We start from the raw sequence: 21,196 nt of genomic DNA, 5'->3' as shown, positions 1-21,196 counted from the left end.
AAGATGTGCTCATGATTGCAAAGAAGAAACAAAAATAGAAATAACGTTATAATGCTATAAATGAAAATGATTAGAATACGATTTTCTCAGATCCTTTAATATAAATGGCTCTATGGGTCTTATGACACAATAATCAAGAAACAACTTCCTATATTGCTACATGTACAAAAAGTAATTAATAAAGCTTATCTACACTAACATACACTAATTTTTTCATTACTTCTTGGCCTCATGTCTTAATAATTAAGCTGAACTAATCTCTACCTTTTTTTTCTAGGAACAAACAATGTATTCTTTTTATGATGCTGTGCTCTTTCATTATCACTAATATAACATTGTTATTTTAATTTAAAATGACAATGTGGCCCTATAACCACGTTATAGGTTAAGCACGTTACTTTTCCAGTAATGCTGCTTAACTTTTAATAAACTAGTCACATTCTCTCACCCAGTTGCTGATCAAGAAATAACATGTCATTTGACAACTGGCAAAGATTAACAGTCAGCTGTGGCCACTGCACTAACTGACTCACCCAGGGATTTAAATCATAACCTTGGACTCATTATCATCTTGTTATAATCTACCGAGCCAAATAGACAGAAATATAATTTCTGAAGACAGGAAGTAAAAAATTCTGCTATTTGTATCTCCAAGCCTAAACCACTGCACATCTGTGTTTTTTTGGTAATTCTATTAGCAGGTGTTTCAGATATGGATGAGGAACTGAAGGCAGGATATTCTCCCAAAAATCAAAGCAGATCATCAGTTTTCTGGCTAAAAAAGCCTCCACTGCCTGTCTAGTGACTATAGAACAAATTCAAATTCTCTCACATAGCATATAAGTTTGTGGCACAAGCTTGTCACATCCTATTTCTCCAGCTTTATCTCTTGCTAAAACTCCCTGCCTCCCTCTCTTCATACTCCAATAACAGTGTTTTTTCTCATTATTTTGCAACTGCTCATGTAATTGTACACTGCATATTTATTGAGTCCCTAAAATACATGAGACAGTCTGGTTGGCTCTGGATGAACTAGAGTGAAAGGCAAATTCCTTGCCCTTAAAGAATTCATGGTCTAATTGAGGAGAAAGACAAGGAAATAAATGACTACATCACTGTTTGACAAGTACATTCTGTGACACTATGTACTATCTGTGAGCAAGGTATGCACAGTGCTGAGACAGCCAGGGGCAAACAGGTGGAAGGAAAGAAAGGGAAGGATGAGCATATGGTGCAGAAGACAAAGAAGTTAACAGAGAGGAGGATTATGGGAGAGGGAGTAGAAAATGTGATCCAAGATGAGTGAATAGAGTCACAGAGATGAGAAGCTACTACGTGTTCGTAATTTCAGGAAGGTTGTCATGGCTGAAGAGGGGGATGTGCTGGTTGGCTGGGTTGGAGATAAGGTTCAGACGTAGGCAGAATCTGCATCCTAAGGAACTTATATACCTTGACAAAGAGTTTAGATTTTCTCTGCCACTGTTTTCCACTTTTGAGAATGCTTTTTCTCTCCCCATGTGCTTCCCTTTTTGGGGAATGCCCAATTAAACCAATAAAGATGACAAATTGTCTCTACAGAAATTCATTCAACAAGTATTTGTTGGAACATTATGTGCTATGTACTGTTTTAAGTGCTTGGGATGCATTAGAAAAAATCCTACTCTATCAAGGGCTTACACATACATACATACATATATATATATATATATATATTTTTTTTTTTTTTTATTCAACAAGGTGTCTCTGATGATTAGCTATGTGGAACATCTTTTCATGTGCCTGTTGGCCATCTGAATTTCTTCTTTGGAGAAGTGTCTGTTCAGATCCTGTGCCCATTTTTTAATTGGATTATTTGCCTTTTGTTTGTTGAGATGCATGAGCTCTTTATATATTTTGGATGTCAACCCCTTATCGGATATGTCATTTATCCAGGGCTTATATTCTAATAGGGGGACATTGATAATTAATGATAAACATTAGAAATTGGGATATTATTCAACTTGGAGTAAAAGTAAATTTGTCAGAGAGTGGCAAGTTCTATGGAAAAAAGAAAAATAGGGTAAGGTAAAGGAGATTGGAGTGACCAGGGAATGAGTGGGGTAGTATAAAATGGGATGGGTAACTGAACAAAATTCGAAGAAGAATGAGTCAGCCACGTGAATATCTTAGTGAAGAATGTTCTAGGCAGAGGGAATAGCTAGAGGAAAGCCTAAAAGAAAGTAGTAGGCGAGGTCACAGAGATCACGTAAAAATGAAAGTCCAAAGACTCACAGGCTTCACAAACTTGTGTTCCTACAGGAACTGAAGAAAGGACTTGCATTTTGGTATTAGTCTGCAGCCTTTCAAGGAGACCTTGAGAATCGAATGATGAAGATGGCTAGTTACTTCTTGAGTTAAGTAAGAACAATGCAGTGTCAACAATGCATACACTTCAAATATGTGCATATATTTGAGGGACATGCCCAAGTAAAACATGCCATATAGGATACAGTGGAATGTGATAAACATTTCAAGTACAAATCTAAACCAGAACAAACAAAACAAAGCTTATTGTAGTTAGATTAAGAGAGAAAGACCTTCTGAAGGTATTTTGCTTGCTTTAGTTCTGAGCACAGCAGTTTTACATTAAATTGGGCCTACTACTTTGAAAAGTAGTCCATTCAAAATTCTGTGTGATATATTGTATCTAAATGGTTTTTTTGGAAAAAGTGTATGAATCAGGGTAGAAGATGGTATTAAGGTACTTCTACTCCTAAGGATTCTCTTTAATAGGAAAAACACATGTAGTTGTAGTGAAGAAAAGTAAAAAGGAAACACGGTAACAGCTCACTCACTTCTGCTTCAATCCTGTGAGAAGTGAGGTGTCTCTGTGGTACTGGCTCCTGCACACTGTATTTCATATGCTGGCACTCTCTCCAGGTAGATGAGAGGCAGTAGGGGTGCTGTAGGGAGACACAGCCACAGGCACCCAGCTTGCTATGTGACTGGTAGAAAATAGTGCAAGGCCCAGGATGTGACCCTCTACTGTAAAGGAAGCCAAAATTGTCCAGTTTAGACAACCACTTTTAAGTTCACATTTTATGTACTCAAAATAACTAAGCTATTTTAACCTCAGAGGTTCAGCCTCAGAATAGTGTGTGTATTCTGACTCCTGTTTCTGCTTGGGTTGATGGTTGGCGGGTGGAGGTGGTGTTACTTCTTCAAATTTGGCTCCGAAATAGTTGAATAAGCAGAGTGTTCCACCCATTGTTTTTGATTATTTTTAGTTCGGCTCTCCTTTCTTTTAAAGGAGCTCTTAGTGTATTTTAGCAGTACTTAGGGTATCCTAGGCTAAAGTCATAGATCTGTGTATTTACTGATACCTGTCATTTTATTTGAATGGAAAGTGTGGATATTAATAGAAAACATATTTCAATTTTAGGTAAAAAAAAAAATCAGTCTCTCTAGAAGAGTTCTTTTTGCTTGTTTTCCACTTGCCAGTTTCTCCTCCATTATCTGTTTTGCAATGCACATAGTGTAGTTCTCAACCTTTGCTGTAGTCACTTGGGAAATTTTCAGAATATACTACCAGGGTTCTGACCCCAGAGACTGATTCATTTGATGTAAGGCTGGCTCCAGGTGGTATTTTAAAATAGGGACCCAGGTAATTTTAATGTGCAGCTAGCATTGAAAACCACCATGGTTTCAAATTGGAGTAAAAGTATCTAGGTTCTAGTTGCAGTACTGCCATTTACTTGCTGGTGGATCTTAGTCCTCAATTTCCCCCACAGGATGATGAAGTTGGATTAGTGATTTACAAAAATTCTTTAACTCTAAAACAAAATTAAATAAATTAGGATGTTATCTAATTTGCTTAGCTTCAAAGAGATGAAAACTGAATTATTTGGAATATGAGTTTGTTTGAAGCAGATGAGTAATTAAAACAAAGAAAAAAGTACTTAACTTCCCTCTTTTGAACTACAAGGCATGAGAAAAAACAGACACAGAAATTTAAGTTTAGAAATCACAGGAGATTTCTAGGGCTGCTTTGCCTGTTCCCAGCTCTCTTAAATTGGGAGCTAGTCAGATGGTACCTGGGGACAGAGGGAGGAGGGAGAAAGCTTACTACACACCAATAAGGTATATGTAATACAAATCCCAGAGGCCTTACACTGCTCACTGGACCATAATCCAGCCTGGTGCTAAACATCGCGAGGGTGGAAGGCGGGGTAGGGGTGTGTACATACACGTACACACACACACCAACTCTGTCATCCACTGCTCTTGCCAACAGCACCCAGAAGAGGGAGTGGTCCACAGACACCACCTCCAGCAAGGCCCGACCTGGCTTCACCTCTACTCCTTCCTGCCAGCTCGCTGCCCCTCCCCACCCCACCCCACCCCACCCATAAGGTTGTTAGGGCTGTGGTCAGCCCCACCAAGAGTAGGTGGCGGCAGTGGCCACTGCTCTTCTGTAGAAGCTGGTTTTCTGTCTGCTCTCGACCTCTTTCACTGCTTCGAAAACTAGAGTCTGATTCTAGTCCGACCCTTGCTTTTCTGCCTAAACTAGGCCGACCCAAAAGGCCAAACAGACCGAACCTTGGCCCGAGCATCGGCTCATCACCCTGGGGGCTCATCCCTAGTCCTCGCACCCTCACAGCTTCCCGTCTCCTTCTTATCCTCACACCTCTCCCAGACGAACCCTAACTCCCCCAATCTCAACTTCCCACTTCCCCACCTTTCCCTAAATCCTCCATCAGTACCTCTCTCGTATTCTTCGCCATCAGCTCTGTTGTTCAGAACTTCCTCATCCCCTTCCTTCCACCGCGACCCCTCCGAGTCCCAGGTCCTAGACGTCCCCTGCTCTCCGCACCCGCTTATACTTCCCTTTCCCTCCCCTCAGGTAAACTCTTGGGTCCCCCGCCCGCCCCCCAACTCTCTTCCACCTTCTAGGACCCCACCCAAGACAACTCGGGAGCCCCTCCGTGCTCACACCGTCACCTCCGGGCCGGACACCCGAGAGCACCCTCCCTTTCAAAACCCCGGGTGCCCCCACTCCCCAGCCACACCCCATCTCCGGACCTGACCCTTCCCCCTCGCTCCCACTCCTCTACTTCCCGAACTGATCCACAGGGCGTCCGCATCCACCCAGACCCGCACTCTTCCCACCAAACTCGCGTCCTCCGGCACCCCCCACTCTCCATCCTCCCCCTCGAAAACTTGCTCCCGGACCCCGCCTCCCCGCTCACACTATTCCCCGCGCAGCCTCTCCCCGCCCGGCCCAGCCCGCACCTCGCGCTCGGGCGGGGCGGCTGCCGTCCGCGGGGGGCCCGCCTTGCCTGGGCGGCGGGGCGGTGACGCGGCCCCCGCGGGAGGAGCCCGGGAGGCGGAGGAGGTGCAGGCGGCGGCACCGAGCAGCGGCGGCGTAGGGAGCGGGCCTCTGCGCGGCCGCCACCGACCCAGAGGGCGGCGGCGGCTGAGGGACTGCGGGCGGGCGCGTGAGGAGGCAGGACGGCGCGGAACTCTGCTGCGCGTCGGGGCTCGCTGGGATCCGGGCGCGAGCAGGGGACGGGCCCCGGCCCCAGGACTCTCTGACGCTGGCCCTTGTCCTCCCTTCGCTTTCGCTTCCTCGCTCCAGCCCGGAGAGGTCTCCGGCGGCTGTCGCTTCTGGGGGGTCCTCCCTCCGGGGCGCTGGGAGCCCTGTGACGCGTCCGCCAGCGGGACCTCTGAGCTGCTTCTCTGGGAAATTAGCCCCGGCTGCCTCACTACCTTCTCCGCTCCCGCCTCGGCGCCTCTCCGGCTTGAGGGACGCTGCCTTCGGGCTCTCGGAGCGAGATCCTGGGACTCCCCCGAGGGGCTGGTGCGCAGCTCCCCTTTCCTCCCAGGGCGGCGCGCGCGCCTCCCGCCCCGGCCGGCGCGCGGCCCTGCCGCCGGTCACCCCACCCCTAGCAGTCCGCGCCACCCTACTCCACCTCCCTCTCCCGCCGCTCCGCGCGCACCTCGTCCCGGCCCGGCCTCCCGCGCCTCTATCCCCGAGACCACTCACTCTGCAGCCCTTTCCCCGGGGAAGAAGAAACATTTCCCGGAGCGCACTCCTCAGGCCTCGCCCCCTCCGCGCTCGTCTCCCCTCCCCCAGCTCGTTCTTTCTCGGGGGAGGGGGGCTGTCACCTCGGATTGAAGGCCATTGATTTGTATGTATTTGTCCCAGCGCTGGAGGCTGCCCGAGCCGCCCGCGCGGGTGCCGCCGCCGCCGCCAGGGGAGTTGCTTCCCTGCTTCCCTAGGGTGGTTAGGCTCCACCAAACATGTCGGCTCCTGTCGGGCCGCGGGGCCGCCCGGCTCCCACCCCGGCGGCCTCTCAGCCGCCTCTGCAGCCCGAGATGCCCGATCTCAGCCACCTCACGGAGGAGGAGAGGAAAATCATCCTGGCCGTCATGGATCGGCAGAAGAAAGAAGAGGAGAAGGAGCAGTCGGTGCTCAAGTAAGGACCCGGCTCCTTTTTCCCGCCTCCCTCCTCCCCGCCTGCCCTCCGCCCCCTCGCCCGCTGCCCTGCGGCCGTCGGCGCGCCCTGACCGCCGTCTTTCCTCAGCCGCTAGCGCCGGGGCCACGAGGGCTGCCGCCGGCCCCCGCCGCCGGGGCTGCTTTCCGGGTGTCAGAGCACGGGTGTGTGTGTCGGGGAGGGAGGACGCGAGGCCAGCTTAGGTGAGGGTGGCGGGCTTTTAGGCGTGGTAATTATCCCCGGCGTCCTTCCGGCTTTCCCCGCGGGCCAGTTTGGCTCCGGGACCCCGGTGGGGCTGGGGCTGAACCCGGGCTCCGTGCGTCCCTGCTCCTTTCCCGTCGCCCCCGCGCGGAGGCAGTGACTGGGGCAATGAATCCAATATGGCCGTGCACAGGTGCTCCCTGGCCGGGACCCGGGCGAAAGCGCGCCGGCCCGGAATGCGGGCGCCGCCGGGGCCCCTAGTCCCTCGCCTCCGCAGGGCGGCTCTGCCCCCAACGCGGGGAAGAGCAGAAATGCCCGGGGTCGCTGCGGGCAGAAGGGCGGCGGTGCGGACGAGGAACCTAAGCTCTGCTGAGTGTCGGGTGGGTGTGCGCCCGCCGCCATCTTCCAGCCCCTCCCCCTTGGCGGGTCTAACTCCCTGCACTCTGCTGCTCTTCTGTTTGCAACTAGTAAATCTGTTTAATCCCGAAGAGACTCTGAAGATACTCCAGTTCCTACCATTACTGCCGTTTGGGATGCTTCCTACCCTGTGAAGTTCTATTCGTGCTCATAGTCTAAGCAGCCAGGATTTTGCTGAGGGTGGAGACTGAAAACAGCATCCAGGAGTCGGTTTAGCGGCTGTGTAACTTCAGCACCAGGGAACTGTCCAGACTGAAATACCTATAGCTTTGAGACTCCTTTTCTTGTCAGTCTAGCAAAGAGATTTGTTTCTACAGGTTTGCTTTAAAATGTTTTATGGTTATTTGATTTCTCAGTTACTATGTGAAAGATTGTGCAGAGCATGTGTAATCTTTTATGTTTTTACAGCCCAACATTTTTCTTTTTAATTGAGATCAATTTTTCACTAAGATTAACTTGTACAGTTTATAGGCCAAAGGTGGGACCATTCTATTGGGTGTTATCAAATATACTTACCCCAGCTTCTCCAGAAGCACACAGTGGAAAGTGTAGAGTTCCTCTATGGAGGAACTTAACATACTGACCTCTAATCATGTAAATTAAAATAAACTAGGTTGTTGAATTCAGTGTTCTATAATACCCTTATTAAAAAAAATGATCTGTCTGTACATATACATTTCATATCTTAATGACAATAGTGTAATTTATGAAAACATCAAATATCAGTACATGTTAGAGGAAAGTACTATTTCTCAAAAAAGATTGAAGGGCTAAGAGAGCAAAAGTATTCCTGACTTGTTAATGGAAATGAAGAATTTATTCAAAGCTCATTTCTGAGTTTGAATACTTGTTTGGGAATGTGATTTATTAGTAGGCTTGGGAAATGAGAGAGGTTAAGAGGTTAACTTTATGTACTAACTTTATATACTAACAATGCCAAGCTTTTGATGACTTAGAGTTGTTATTTAGATATATAAATCCATATATTTCACTAAATTGCTCTAAAACTAGTGTTGCCAAAATCATGCTAAAATAAGATGTAGTTTTATTTCTTTGACCCATATATTTAAATGTAGAATGTGTTCATTTCTTCATAGTACGCTAAATCATAGTATTTATTGGGTAGTTCCAAATCAAATAGAAATTTAAATGAACTTTAGAATACTGAATTAAGGATTACTCAGAATGAACAGTATATTAGGAAAATGTGAAACGGTTTTTCAGGTAGGTGCATGTGAATGTGTTACATTTCTATGTAAACCTACATACTATGCAAATGCATATAATGTTTGTACATTTATATTAGCATAGTTTAGTTAGAAACAAACATTTTCTAAACATAAAAATTCATATAATCTATGAAATTACATTGATGAAAAATCTATTCATACTTATTTTAAATATCTTCTTGCATTTCCACCTAACTTAGTGTTAGAAGGGATTGTATCTCAAAATGGCCTAAGTCGTTTTAGAATTATTTTTATATTTATTTTAACAAGAGTTTTAGAGGTTAAAGCATAATATGTTTGAAAATTTAATTTTAAACATTCTCTAAATATGCTTTGGTTTTTGTAATAAAATAGGAGTAAGCAAGGAAAATGGAGAAAAGACTAGACTTTATAATAGGATTATAATAATGATAGACATACTGGTTTGAAGAATTTGACATTCTATTAAGTAAAATCAATATAGAGTATTAAGTTACTCATGCTATATATATATATATATAACTTAATGGGAAATAGTAATTATTGAAGAATATTAGCATTATTTTTTTCTTATATATATATAATGCTAATATTCTTCAATAATTACTATTTCTCATTAAGTTTTAGGGTCCATTTATCTGGTCATGACTATACTATCCTTTGTTTCTTTTTTAGTGATGTCCATTTAATTGCATGGTAGCATCTGTTCTGAGAGAAGGTCATGGTCAGAAAGAAAGAAGCTGAGATTCAAATTTGTATCTGCTGCCTTTTAACAATTATGTTAAAAAATAAGTGTGTAAAAAATTGAAACTATTGGATGAGAATATTTTTGCATGATCTGTGAGTTTCAGTATTCATATGAACTATTCATACAAAGTGGGCTGGCTGTACATACCTGAGGGCATTGTAAGATGATATATCAAAGTACAGGAGGAAAATGTTAAAACTTATATTTACATTTCTATTTTTCTTTGAAAAAGAAAGCAGTCCTTCCTGATAACATATAGACAGATAATATATAGACAGTGTTAAGATACATATAATTTCTAGGTATATGTATATTAAGAGGTTCATGCCTGAAATATTTTTAATGAGAGAGTGAGTGATCAAAACAGAATTAGGCCACACAGTAATTTCTCTTCTTAGGAGTCTGAATAATTAAAAGCTATTTATGTTTAGTTATTAGCAAAGCCTAACTGAGCATCCACATACTCAGAAAATCTTCCATCACCACCAAATAATTTCATTTTACATGCAAGTGAAATACTAGAATTTTGGAAGAATTTTTATATCCCAGTAAATCCCTCAAAAGATCAACAATTACTTTTTTTATCCTTACATGAATTCTTTAACAGTTTTAGTTTGGATAACCCAATCAGTAAAATCTATAATGTCCTTTTACTCATTAATGTTTTAAGCCTTGTCTTTAAGACTGTAAACTTCTTGAGGGCAAGAATAAAAATGTATTCTTCTTTGGACTTTTGTGTTTTGCAGCATCCTAAATACCTGCATATGGTAGATTCCTAATAAGTAATGTTGATTTGACTTGTGGTAATGTTAATGAGGTAGTTTACCAATTTTTTTGGGAAAATTAAGAATATTCTTTTTGAAAGAAGGCATAATTTATTAAAAGTTTATGTTTTCCAGTGAGGTTTTTGTTCTTGTTTTTTGATGTGGTATAGTGAACAAATTGTATGAGGGAAGCAAGCCTACTGACATCAATAGAAAATTGATTTAGAAATAGAAAATCAAATAGAAAATATTCAGTAAATATTTATTGAGTTTCTACTATGTGTATATCGTAGTCTTTCAGATGAGGTGTTTATGTAACAAAATAGAAGTTATGTCATTATCTTTCTATTCTCAGTTTAGATTTTCTGTTAATGACAAATGGATAATTTACTACCCAAATAAAAGAAGGCAATATGTAGATACTTCCATGATAGATTAGCATAATAATTTAGCTTATATTTGAAACATAGGCAAGCAGTTCTAAATTTCTTTTTAATACTTCAATTTTAAAAGTGCTTTACAAAGTCAATTGATAAACTTCTTTATTTAATAGGTAGTATACACACATGGCACAAAATTTATTAGCTACCTTCTTAGTTAGCCAGAGGCAACTACTATTGCCACTTTATTGTATACTCTTCCTGAAATATTCTGTGCATAAGAGTAGATGTGGGTATATATTAAAGACTGTGTAGTCTGTATATTTGTGTATGTGTGTGATGTATATGTATAAACATAAGAACAAAAACCAAATGTGTGCTGCAGCTTTTTAGGAGATCAATTCTACACCTGCTAATATATATGTCTCATTCATTTCAATGGCTATGTAATATCCCATTTTATGAATGTCCTGCAATTTCTTTACTAGTACCATATTTTTGGATATTTAAGTCAGCTCTGATTATTTTGCCATTAGAAACAATATTGTGATAAATATCTTTTTACATATATCAATTTCCACATTTATTGTTATATTTCTGGGATAAATTCCTAGAAATGGAATTTTGTTTGTTTAAAAGGTCAGTATATTTTAAATTTTAATAAGTATTGCCAAATTTACTTTCACAGAGGAAGTATGCATGAGTGATACATATGAGGGAAATTTCCACATCCTTGCCAATGAAGTTTGTGATAATCTTTGCCAATATTTTGGTGAGAAAGATGCCATTGTAAATTTAATTGCAATTTTCCTATTATCAGTGAGATTGAGAGCTTTTTATATTTGTTTACATTTGTTTTGTATCTCTCTTTGTGTTGGTCATTATTAGTCATTTGTAGAAGCTCTTTAATATATAATGTCACTTGGTTTATGACCTTTTTTTTCCCCTTTTTTACAGGTAAGGATTTTTCAAAATGTATTTGAACTTACTACTTTTTGATTTATGGCTTTTGGGTTTCTGATATACTTAGAATGATCTTCATTCTAATGTTAAAAAAAACCCTGTTTTTCTTTTTATAGCTAAATGAAATTTTATGAACATGGCATGTCATATAAAAGATTAAATTTAATCATGTAGACTTGAATAAAAATCATTATTGAATATGTAAATAACTATGGCCATTGACAAAAATAGGAAACCTACAGTTTTTAAAGATTCAAAATGCATTCTAAAATTTGATTGGCATTCTATGAGAAAGTACCTAATAAATTTTTAATACACATTCTATATTTTAAAGTAACTAGGACAATTAAATAATATCTTCTTCTTGACCGTATATATTGATAAAGAACTGATTGTACTGTGTGATGAGGAGAGAAGTAATGGAGGCAAGTGTGATGGACCAGGTAGATTTTGACTTGAAACCTTATGTTAGTAATTAATAACTGTTAAGGTCTTGTTTGCATTCTTAAACTCACTGGCCCATGTTCCCTCAGCTATATTATCAATTTTTTACCTTGGATGTTGTGATCAGTATAGATTATTTAAGTGTGTTGGCACAAGTAGGTTTGCAATAAATAGTTGTTATTAACTGATGATAGACAGTAGTCTCTAAATCTTAAGATTGTAGCATTTCTGGATGAAATCTCCCTGTACCCGCTTTTTTTTTTTCATTTGAGATTATTGTTGTGTACTCAGAAGTCAAAATATGCCTGGAAGAATTTTTTAAGCGACATCATTATTTGTCTAGAAGGCCAGGGATGAGGAGAAGAAGAAAGGTGACTAATCGGAAGCATTTTATTTAGCGAAACCATTCTTAGGGAGTCTGGTAACTAAGGGATTGTAGTGAAAATAATACTGACACCAAGCTGTTGGTTATTGACAAGACACTGTTTGTGGTAGGTGAATGTGAGGGAACTAATTTGTGGAAATTACTCTGATTGTCCTTAGGTTTGCCCAAGAGCAATTTTTTACTCTAGTGATAAACTGAAATATGTATTTACTTGTCTTGTCTTATTTGTATTCTATTTGAGAACTCAGAGAATCTTACCAGGTTATTCTAATTCTGAAGCATGCTTTTTAGAGCTTAGGATGCATCTGTTTTTTGTTTTTTTTTTTTGCATTGCCTGTTAAATACATGCAGTCTTTGTATGATTGCCTCTTTCTCATCCTTCTGACTTTAGCTTCACATCTGCCTCCTTAGAGAGCTCTTTCCTGACCATGCTTTCTTATGTACATTCTCTTCTTTATTCTTTATCACAACATCTCTAATATTTTCTCAATTATTCTTATTAAAATTACAGTGATTTCTTTATTTGGTCTGTCTACCTTACTGGATTATAAACTCCCAGAGATCAGTTAGCATGTCTGTCTTGTTCGCCATTCAGCCTCAGCTTCTAATTCAATACAATGCCTTACATATGTAGTAGTACTCAAAATTATTAGTTGTGTGACTGAGTGAAACATTGGAAATGAAATATTTTGTTTATTTAGGTGCTGGTTGCTTTCAAGGTAAAATTCAATAATCTAAAAGAAAAAGGTCTTCTTAGGTAGTAGTGCTATTATTTTTTAAATCAAATGTAATTTTTAAACATATGTCCAATTTTGCTTATTTGGAAGCAAACTTCAGTGTTTGTGTATGATTGCAACTCATTTTTCTTTTGGACTAAGAACATACCTGTTTTGACTAGAAACCAGAAGAGTGTTGTGATATATTTTTTTTAATGTAAAGATGTTACAAATTGAGGACTATTTTGCTTTAAAAATTGTTACTTTACTTTCAAAGCATTTGCACATATCCGAATGTATGGAATGTTTAGGATAGAAATATAGGCATACCTTGAAGATATTGTGGGTTTGGTTCCAGACCACTGCAATAAAGTGAATATCACAATAAGGCAAGTCAAATGAATTTTTTGGTTTCCCAGTGCACATAAAAGTTATGTTTGTACTACACTGTAGTCTAGTAAGTGTTCTATTGTACTGTGTCTAAAAGACATTGTGCATATCTTAATTAGAAAATACTTTATTAACAAATGCTAACCATCAGTCTGAGTTTTCAGTGAATTATAATTACTGATCACAGAGCACCAGAACAAATACAATAATGCAAAGGTTTGAAATATTGCTAGAATTATGAAAATGTGTCAGAGAGACATGGAATGAGCAAATGCTGTTGGAAAAGTGGCATCCACAGACTTGCTCTATATAGGGTGACCACAAACCTTCAATTTGTAAAAAAAAATACTGTATCTGTGAAGCACAATAAAACAAGCTATACCTGTAATTCATTTCTTCCAGGGGCAGGCAGTCTAAGGCCAACCGTAATCATATGAATACATAAAAATGTAAAGTGTCATGAAAAACACTGTAAAGATGTTTTTAGCACATTATCACCATAGTAAAAAATATGTCAGACTAGTCTAGCTAGTGAGTAGTTTGTTGCCTCTTTGGGAATGTTTGAGAGCATCAGTCAGTTTATCCTTTTAAAATCTTGAAGATACTAGAGATTAGAGATGCTTTTGTATTCTGTAGTCACCTAATGAAATGCAGATGTCTCTGGGTGTTAAAACCCTTTTAACCATTATCAACTAACCCTTAAAGAACTCACTTATAAGAAACATGATAAATCACAATTAAAATATTGTTTTAAGTTCTAGACCACTGTGTGTAGTGTATTACGGATATATTCATACAAGAGGAACATCTAATGCAATCTTGGGGAGATGACATGCTGAGTCTCAAAGGATAGCAGATGTTAGTTGGGCAGAGGAAGATATTACAACAAAAAAACTAAAAATATTGAAATATTGCTAGAATTATGAAAATGTGTCAGAGAGACATGGAATGAGCAAATGCTCCTTCCATGAGAGCAAGGAATGTTCCATAAAAGGAAGACAGACCTGGAGTTTTGAATAGATTCATGGTGTTAATATATCCAGCAAAAAAAAGGTTTATAAGCTATAAGGGTTTCTTCCATTTACAAATAGATTTCGGTCCTGATCTCCTAGTTCTCTCCTTTTTCTTTGCCTAAAGAAAAAGACTCTTCTTTCTCCCTTTTTGTCCTTTTTAACTACTGCTCTATTATTTCCCATGCTATCCCCACCATATCCCAAGTTGTTTGATAACTTTGTAAGGGGTAAAGTAAGCTCCTATGCCTGACTTGCTCAACTGACTGCTAAATATGATATACACCTGTCTTTGTTTATCTCCCTGATGGGCAGCCCTCTGAACTCAGCTAGTCTCAGGACCAGTATTCTCTTGAGGGAGTGGTTGGGAAGCAGCTTCTTTTATTATTTTATTTATTCTAAAGGGTTTACAATATGAGTATAACATGAATATGTAGAAGTGACTACAACTTGGGATATGGTGGGATAGCATGGGAAATAATAGAGCAGTAGTAAAAAGGGCAAAAAGGGAGAAAGAAGAGCCTTTTTTCTTTAGGCAAAGAAAAGGAGAAAACTAGGAGATCAGGACTGAATCTATTTGTAAATGGAAGGAACTCTTCTCAATATCTTAGCTTATAAACCTTTTTTTTTGCTGCATATATTAACACCATGAATCTTTTCAAAACTCCAGGTCTGTCTTCCTTTTATTGAACATTCCTTGCTCTCATTGACAATTTAGTCTCAGTGAACTTTTCACAGTCTGGTTTTGTATCATTCTTTGGTTGTTTTTAACTATTACACAGTCTTTGTTTTATATGTTAGATTTAATTAGGGCAAATTTCCTCGTATGTATTCCTCTATCACTTCTAAGGGAATTTTAGAAATGAAATTTAGGAAAATACAGAGAGGAGGAAATAGTAAGTTGCAGTTGGTAAAGCTTCTGTTGTTTTTTAATGTTAGCTTGCTGAATTATTGCAGGATTTCAGAAAGTATTTGTATTATGAGAAAGATAAATTTTGTTGGATTTTGTGATGGGAAGTTCTAGAAGTAGGATTTAGAGATAGGGTTATAGAAAGGAAAAAGTTAATAACAGGTTTAGACCCAGGAGTGATATAGTGTTATTTCACCTACTTTCTCTCTAGAACAGTTACACACACAAAAAAAATTGTGGACAACTAGATAGTATAAATTATGCTAAGAATGAGCAACCTTTATACAGTTTATATATTAAAGATCTGTATTAATATCTATATATACATGTCAAAAAGCTCTAATTTGTAATTTCATACAACAGAGTGCTAGCTGAATGTTTTTTAAAGACATTTAGAATTAAGTACTGTTGTACAGTTCATACAGTATAAATTTTTAGTATTTTTATGTAATACGCACGTAACTTGGTAGGTTCTGCTAAACAGAGGTGCTGGATAAATGCTCTTTTAGGCATAGGAGGAAGATGGAATTCTCTATGCCCTTCAGCATTTTTTTTTCCAACAAAGCTTAAGTTTAGTTGGAGGGGAAAAATAACTTTGCAGTTTCATGCGTCCTGCAACTAGGCTGTTCCAGGGTGCTAAAACTGGGGGACAAAGGATATACTGAACAGTATAGCTAGATAGCAGAATAACCACAGTGGTGTTTATTGGTATTTGGTGCTTTGGTATTGTTTAGTTGGCAGGTGAAGATGATGCTCACATCCATCTTGTCATTGTATTAGGTGTCTATTATACTTTATGTAATGGTTTGCTTCTCAGGCACATATATGAAAGATCTGTTTTATCACACATCACCTCACACATAATCCTTTTTGACCAGAAGCTGAAAGACTGAATTAATGCTTTTATTAGCACAAAATCTTTTTTCTGTCAAAAATGAACTTTGTGGTGGAGGGACTAATATCACCTTAACTAATACAAATTCTCTTATGATTATTATCTGAATTGCAACACCTGCTTTCTTCTCTCTGTTGTTTGCTTGAAATATCTTTTTCCATCCCTTGACTTTAAGTCTGTGCGCGTCTTTGGGTTTGAGGTGAGTCTCTTGTAAGCAGCATATGGATGGATCTTGCTTTTTTATCCATTCTATTACTCTGTGTCTTTTGATTGGTGCATTCAGTCCATTTACATTTAGGGTGATTATTGAAAGGTATGAATTTATTGCCATTGCAGGCTTTAAGTTTGTGGTTACCAAAGGTTTAGGGTTCGCTTCTTTACTATCTTACTGTCTAACTTAACTCGCTTGTTGAGCTATTATAAACACAGTCTGGTGATTCTTTATTTCTCTCCCTTCTTATTCCTCCTCCTCCCTTCTTCATATGTTGGGTGTTTTGTTGTGTGCTCTTTTTAGGAGTGCTCCCATCTAGAGCAGTCCCTGTAGGATGCCCTGTAGAGGTGGTTTGTGGGAGGCAAATTCCCTCAACTTTTGCTTGTCTGGGAATTGTTTAATCCCTCCTTCATATTTAAATGATATTCGTGCTGGATACAGTAGTCTTGGTTCGAGGCCCTTCTGTTTCATTGCATTAAGTATATCATGCCATTCTCTTCTGGACTGTAGGGTTTCTGTTGAGAAGTCTGATGATAGCCTGATGGGTTTTCCTTTGTAGGTAACCTTTTTTTTCTCTCTGGCTGCCTGTAATACTTTGTCCTTGTCTTTGATCTTTGCCATTTTAATTATTATGTGTCTTGGTGTTGCCCTCCTTGGATCCCTTGTCATGGGAGTTCTGTGTACCTCTGTGGTCTGAGAGGCCATTTCTTCCCCTAGTTTGGGGAAATTTTCAGCAATTATTTCTTCAAAGACATTTTCTATCCCCTTTTCTCTCTCTACTTCTTCTGGAATACCTATGATTCTTATATTGTTCCTTTTCGTTTGGTCACTCAGCTCTCTTAAAATTCTTTCGTTCCTGGAGATCCTTTTATCTCTCTCTGCATCAGCTTCTCTGCGTTCCTGTTCTCTGTTTTCTAGTCCATTAATGGTCTCTTGCATCTCTTCCATTCTGTTTTGAAGTCCTTCCAGAGCTTGTTTTATTTCTGAATTCTCCTTCCTTAGTTCTTGCATATTTCTCTGCAAGTCCATCAGCATGGTTATGACTTTTGTTTTGAATTCTTTTTCAGGAAGACTGGCTAAATCTATCTCCCCAGATTCCTTCTCAGGGGAAGATGTAGCAGATGCCGAAGCTGTCTGGGTTAGTCTTGTCTGGATCATATTTTTTTGCCTTTTCATGTTGACAGGTGCTATTGACTGTCAGCTGGGAGGGCCAAACTTTTCACTTGCTACTGGCCTTTCTTTACTGGGACAACTGCGACCCCTAGTGGCTTGTGTTGGGTAATTGCGTGTAGAGTGGGTCTTTGTGTCTTGCCTGGCCGGAAGGGAGAAATTTCCCTTTCTGTGGGCGGAATTTGTCTCAGGCTGCTTCTCTGCTTTTGCAGCGCCCAGTGGGGTGATGGATGGGGGGGCTGCTTGACTGTTTGCCTCCGTGAGGGGTCTCAGAGCTGTTGCCCAGGGGGTTAGTGCACCCGGTTTTCCCTGTAATTTCCAGCTGCTGTACTGTGACCTGGGTTGTTTCCGTCAAGCTGTTAAGTCCCTGTCCCTTTAAGACTTTCAAAAAGCCCCCGCTTTTCTTTGTCACAGGGGCATCAGCTTCGGCACCCGCTCAGAGGTCTTACTCCCTGTTCCCCCAGTATCCAGGGCCCCCTGGGCATGTACTGTGTCTGCGCTCTGGCCCGGATGGCTGGGGCTGGGTGTTCAGCAGTCCTGGGCTCCGTCTCCCTCCCGCTCTGCCTATTCTTCTCCCGCCGGGAGCTGGGGGGAGGGGCGCTCGGGTCCCGCCGGGCCGGGGCTTGTATCTTACCCCTTTCACCAGTCGCTGGGTTCTCGCTGGTGTAACTGTAGTCTGGCCACTGTCCTGCATCTTCTGGTCTCTCTTTTAGGGCTAGTTGTGTTTGTTGTATTTTCAAAAGTATATATGTTTTTGGGAGGAGATTCCCACTGTCCTACTCATGCCGCCATGTTGGCTCCGCCTCCCCTTCTGATTATTATCTGTTACTTATTTAACTTTGGAAAAGCTTTAAAGTTCACATCTGCATTGGTCACCTCAGAATTACTTCCATGGTACTGCATTTTATTACCACAGGCTGATATCTCTTCAGTAATTGTCTGGTCTAGGCTAACTTAAGTCTTAACCCAGCCATAGGATTCTTGAATACAGAATTTATCAGGAAGAGCCTGTTCCATTTTCTTGGTGACAAATGGGCTGTACCCCAACTGCGGATTTGTTGTTGAAGGTGCAAGAAGGTACATTCACTGTATCTTTGCTGAGGTAATTACACTGGAAGCAAATAAAGCACATAGACTTAAGGATGAGACAAAAATTAGCAATACTAAGGATCCATTTTAGAACAAATTGAAGCCCAGTGTTAGAAGTTTTGCAGGTCGGAGGCTAATGGTTAAATTCCATCTCTAAACTAAAGGTTAGAAAGTATTATAGAAATTTGACGTGAATTTTACAAGACTAGAGGCAGATATAGTTGAATGTTACTGAGCTTTATCATCGCATGTTATGTATTTTTTTATTCACCCCTACAGATCTACCCCACTTTTTTACTACTACGCTGTCAACTATAGGAGGCTGACTTCTATGGATTGTACCAGCTGGTTCCCTTGTTCTCTTACTTCCTGTTGGGTTCTGTTAATGTCAGACATTCCCAAATTGGAGGAGGAAAATGAGGTCAGATTGTTTGATCCTGGCTTCCTCCATACAAGGTCTTTGCAGTTTGGCTTTCTACTGAAAACAACAGTTCCATTTGGTTACCCTTTTAGTATAGCTGTTTTCTTCTGGTTCTGGAAATTGCTTTCACTGTTGCTGGCCTAGTACTGCACCATTCCTTGTTGGTTTCTTTAAACCCTCCTCACAACTTTATAAAACAGTCCTTTTGTTAAACTCTTCTTAGTTACTCAGTTTGAATATGCCATCTTTTCCTTCCAGGACCCAAACTGACACACTGTGGTTCAGTAAAAATTTATTGGGATTATGAATGTGAATGGATCATGACTTCGGGTATTCACAACTCATTTCCTTCTGTATAAGCATAGTAATCTTTTTATGAATCCCTCTGTGTATCATGCTTTTTAACTCTTTGATTATGCACGTACCCTTACTCTTTACCTAATGAGCTGTTTTGTTCTTCGCTCCATTGCTGTGAAGAGACATCTCTTTGATGCATTTCTGCCAGTTAACTGTCTCTTCTCTCAATTTCCATAGCATTTTGTATATAATTATTTTATAATGTTTCTGATATTTAATGGTAGTTACTAATCTCTATGTTCTCTTTAGTATAACTGGTTTCTTTGAAGTCATGGACCGAGCTTAATCATCTTTTTATGCCCAACGTGGTACCAGACAAACAGCTGTCAGTCAATAAACATTTGCTAATAAAAGCTGGTGGTGGTGGGAGTTGTTCCAATTCCTTTCCTCTTTCTCAGCTCTCAAACATAATCAGTCATCAAATCCTATCATTATTGTCTCCCATATAACTTTGAAATCTGTTTCCTTCTTTCTAGCTTCATTGTCACTTCATTGTTTCATGCCTTTATTAGATATTCCTTCATTATTCATTTCTAAACAGTCTCTACTTTCTGGTCACTCCTCTAATCCAATCTCCGTAATAGTACAGCACTCTAACACACAAATCTATTTAAAAATTCTTAATATTCTTCAGTGCCTCCCCATTGCATGTACCAAGCAGGCCAGATTTCTAAGTATGTCACAGAAGTCTTTTAGTGAAGTTTTATCAGTTCTTACATCCTGGCAGTCTTTCCTGAGCATCACCTGTTTTGATTATATCAAACTGTTTGAAGTTAGTTTCCTATTTTAAAAAAAATCTTCCATCTGTAGTTTACCATATACTGTTCTCTTTGCTTAGGGAGCCCTGCCCACTTTTCTCTGCATAAGTCCTACTAGTTCTTACCTAAATTCATCTCAGGTTATCAACCTACTGAAAACTGTGTTAGGTGACTTTTATGTGCTCATTACTCTGATTACATACTTCTATTATTACTCTTACTGCATTAATAGTCAAGAGCCAATGTTTATTGAGTGCTTACTGTGTGATTAATATGCTACATTAATTTTGCATTATCTAATTCAGCCACTGCAATAACCTTATGAGATAGCTATTAGTACTTCTTCCAGTTTACAGATGAAAAAAATAAAGACTAAAGATCTCTGCTCAAAGTTTTAAATATGGACCAAGGATTTAAACCTAAGCAGTCATATTCTAGAATTTGTGTTCCTAATATCAACACTTTGTTAAAATTCCTCTTTTTTAATAGATTGTAGAGAAAGGACAGTGTTCCTAGTGGGTGGTCCATTGTGAGTGGGTATAAATGTTTCTGTGATGAATAAGTCTAGCACTGCCTAACAGTGGATAGGTACTAATACCTCAAGAAATAATAATCTTTGGGATTTAGTGGTCATATTTGTAAGAAGTTTCATTGTTAACTTCTCTTGGATGTGAGAGCTGTTGGTTATAGTGCATGGTATTAAATTAACAATCTACGGGGAACAAACGAAATCAGTGAGAACAAAATACACTTAAAAAATACAATTTTTCCATTTAAAAACTTCATTTAAAAATACTTGATCACCAACATTGACCCAGAAAGAAACAGAAAATCTAAACAGACGAATTACCAGCAACGAAATTGAAGCGGTAATCAAAAACTACCCAAGAACAAAACCCCCGGGCCATATGGATTTACCTTGGAATTTTATCAGACATACAGAGAAGACATAATACCCATTCTCCTTAAAGTTTTCCAAATAATAGAAGAGGAGAAAATACTCCCAAACTCATTCTATGAAGCCAACATCACCCAAATACAAAACAAGGCAAAGATCCCACTAAAAAAGAAAATTACAGACCAATATCCCTGATGAATGTAGATGCAAAAATAATCAACAAAATATTAGCAAACCGAATTCAAAAATACATCAACAGGATCATACACCATGACCAAGTGGGATTCATCTCAGGCATGCAAGGACGGTACAACATTCGAAAATCCATCAACATCATCCACCACATCACAAAAAGAATGACAAAAACCACATGATCATCTCCATT

At 39.8% G+C, this 21,196-nt stretch overlaps 1 protein-coding gene across 29 annotated transcripts in view; it reads left to right on the top strand.

Annotated features, from left to right (window-relative positions):
- The first annotated feature begins 6,282 nt into the window (after positions 1-6,282).
- The window catches only part of RIMS2 (regulating synaptic membrane exocytosis 2), a 578,477-nt gene continuing 563,563 nt past the window's right edge, over positions 6,283-21,196 (top strand). For all 29 annotated transcript variants that reach the window (XM_036876382.2, XM_036876388.2, XM_036876380.2 and 26 more), the window contains exon 1: positions 6,283-6,458. In XM_036876382.2, the coding sequence (XP_036732277.2) occupies positions 6,283-6,458 (176 nt within the window). The remainder of the gene's footprint in view (positions 6,459-21,196) is intronic.

This window comes from Manis pentadactyla, chromosome 3 (assembly GCF_030020395.1).
Source record: "Manis pentadactyla isolate mManPen7 chromosome 3, mManPen7.hap1, whole genome shotgun sequence".
Classification (NCBI taxonomy): domain Eukaryota; kingdom Metazoa; phylum Chordata; class Mammalia; order Pholidota; family Manidae; genus Manis; species Manis pentadactyla.
This window is presented reverse-complemented; position numbering and strand designations above follow the sequence as displayed.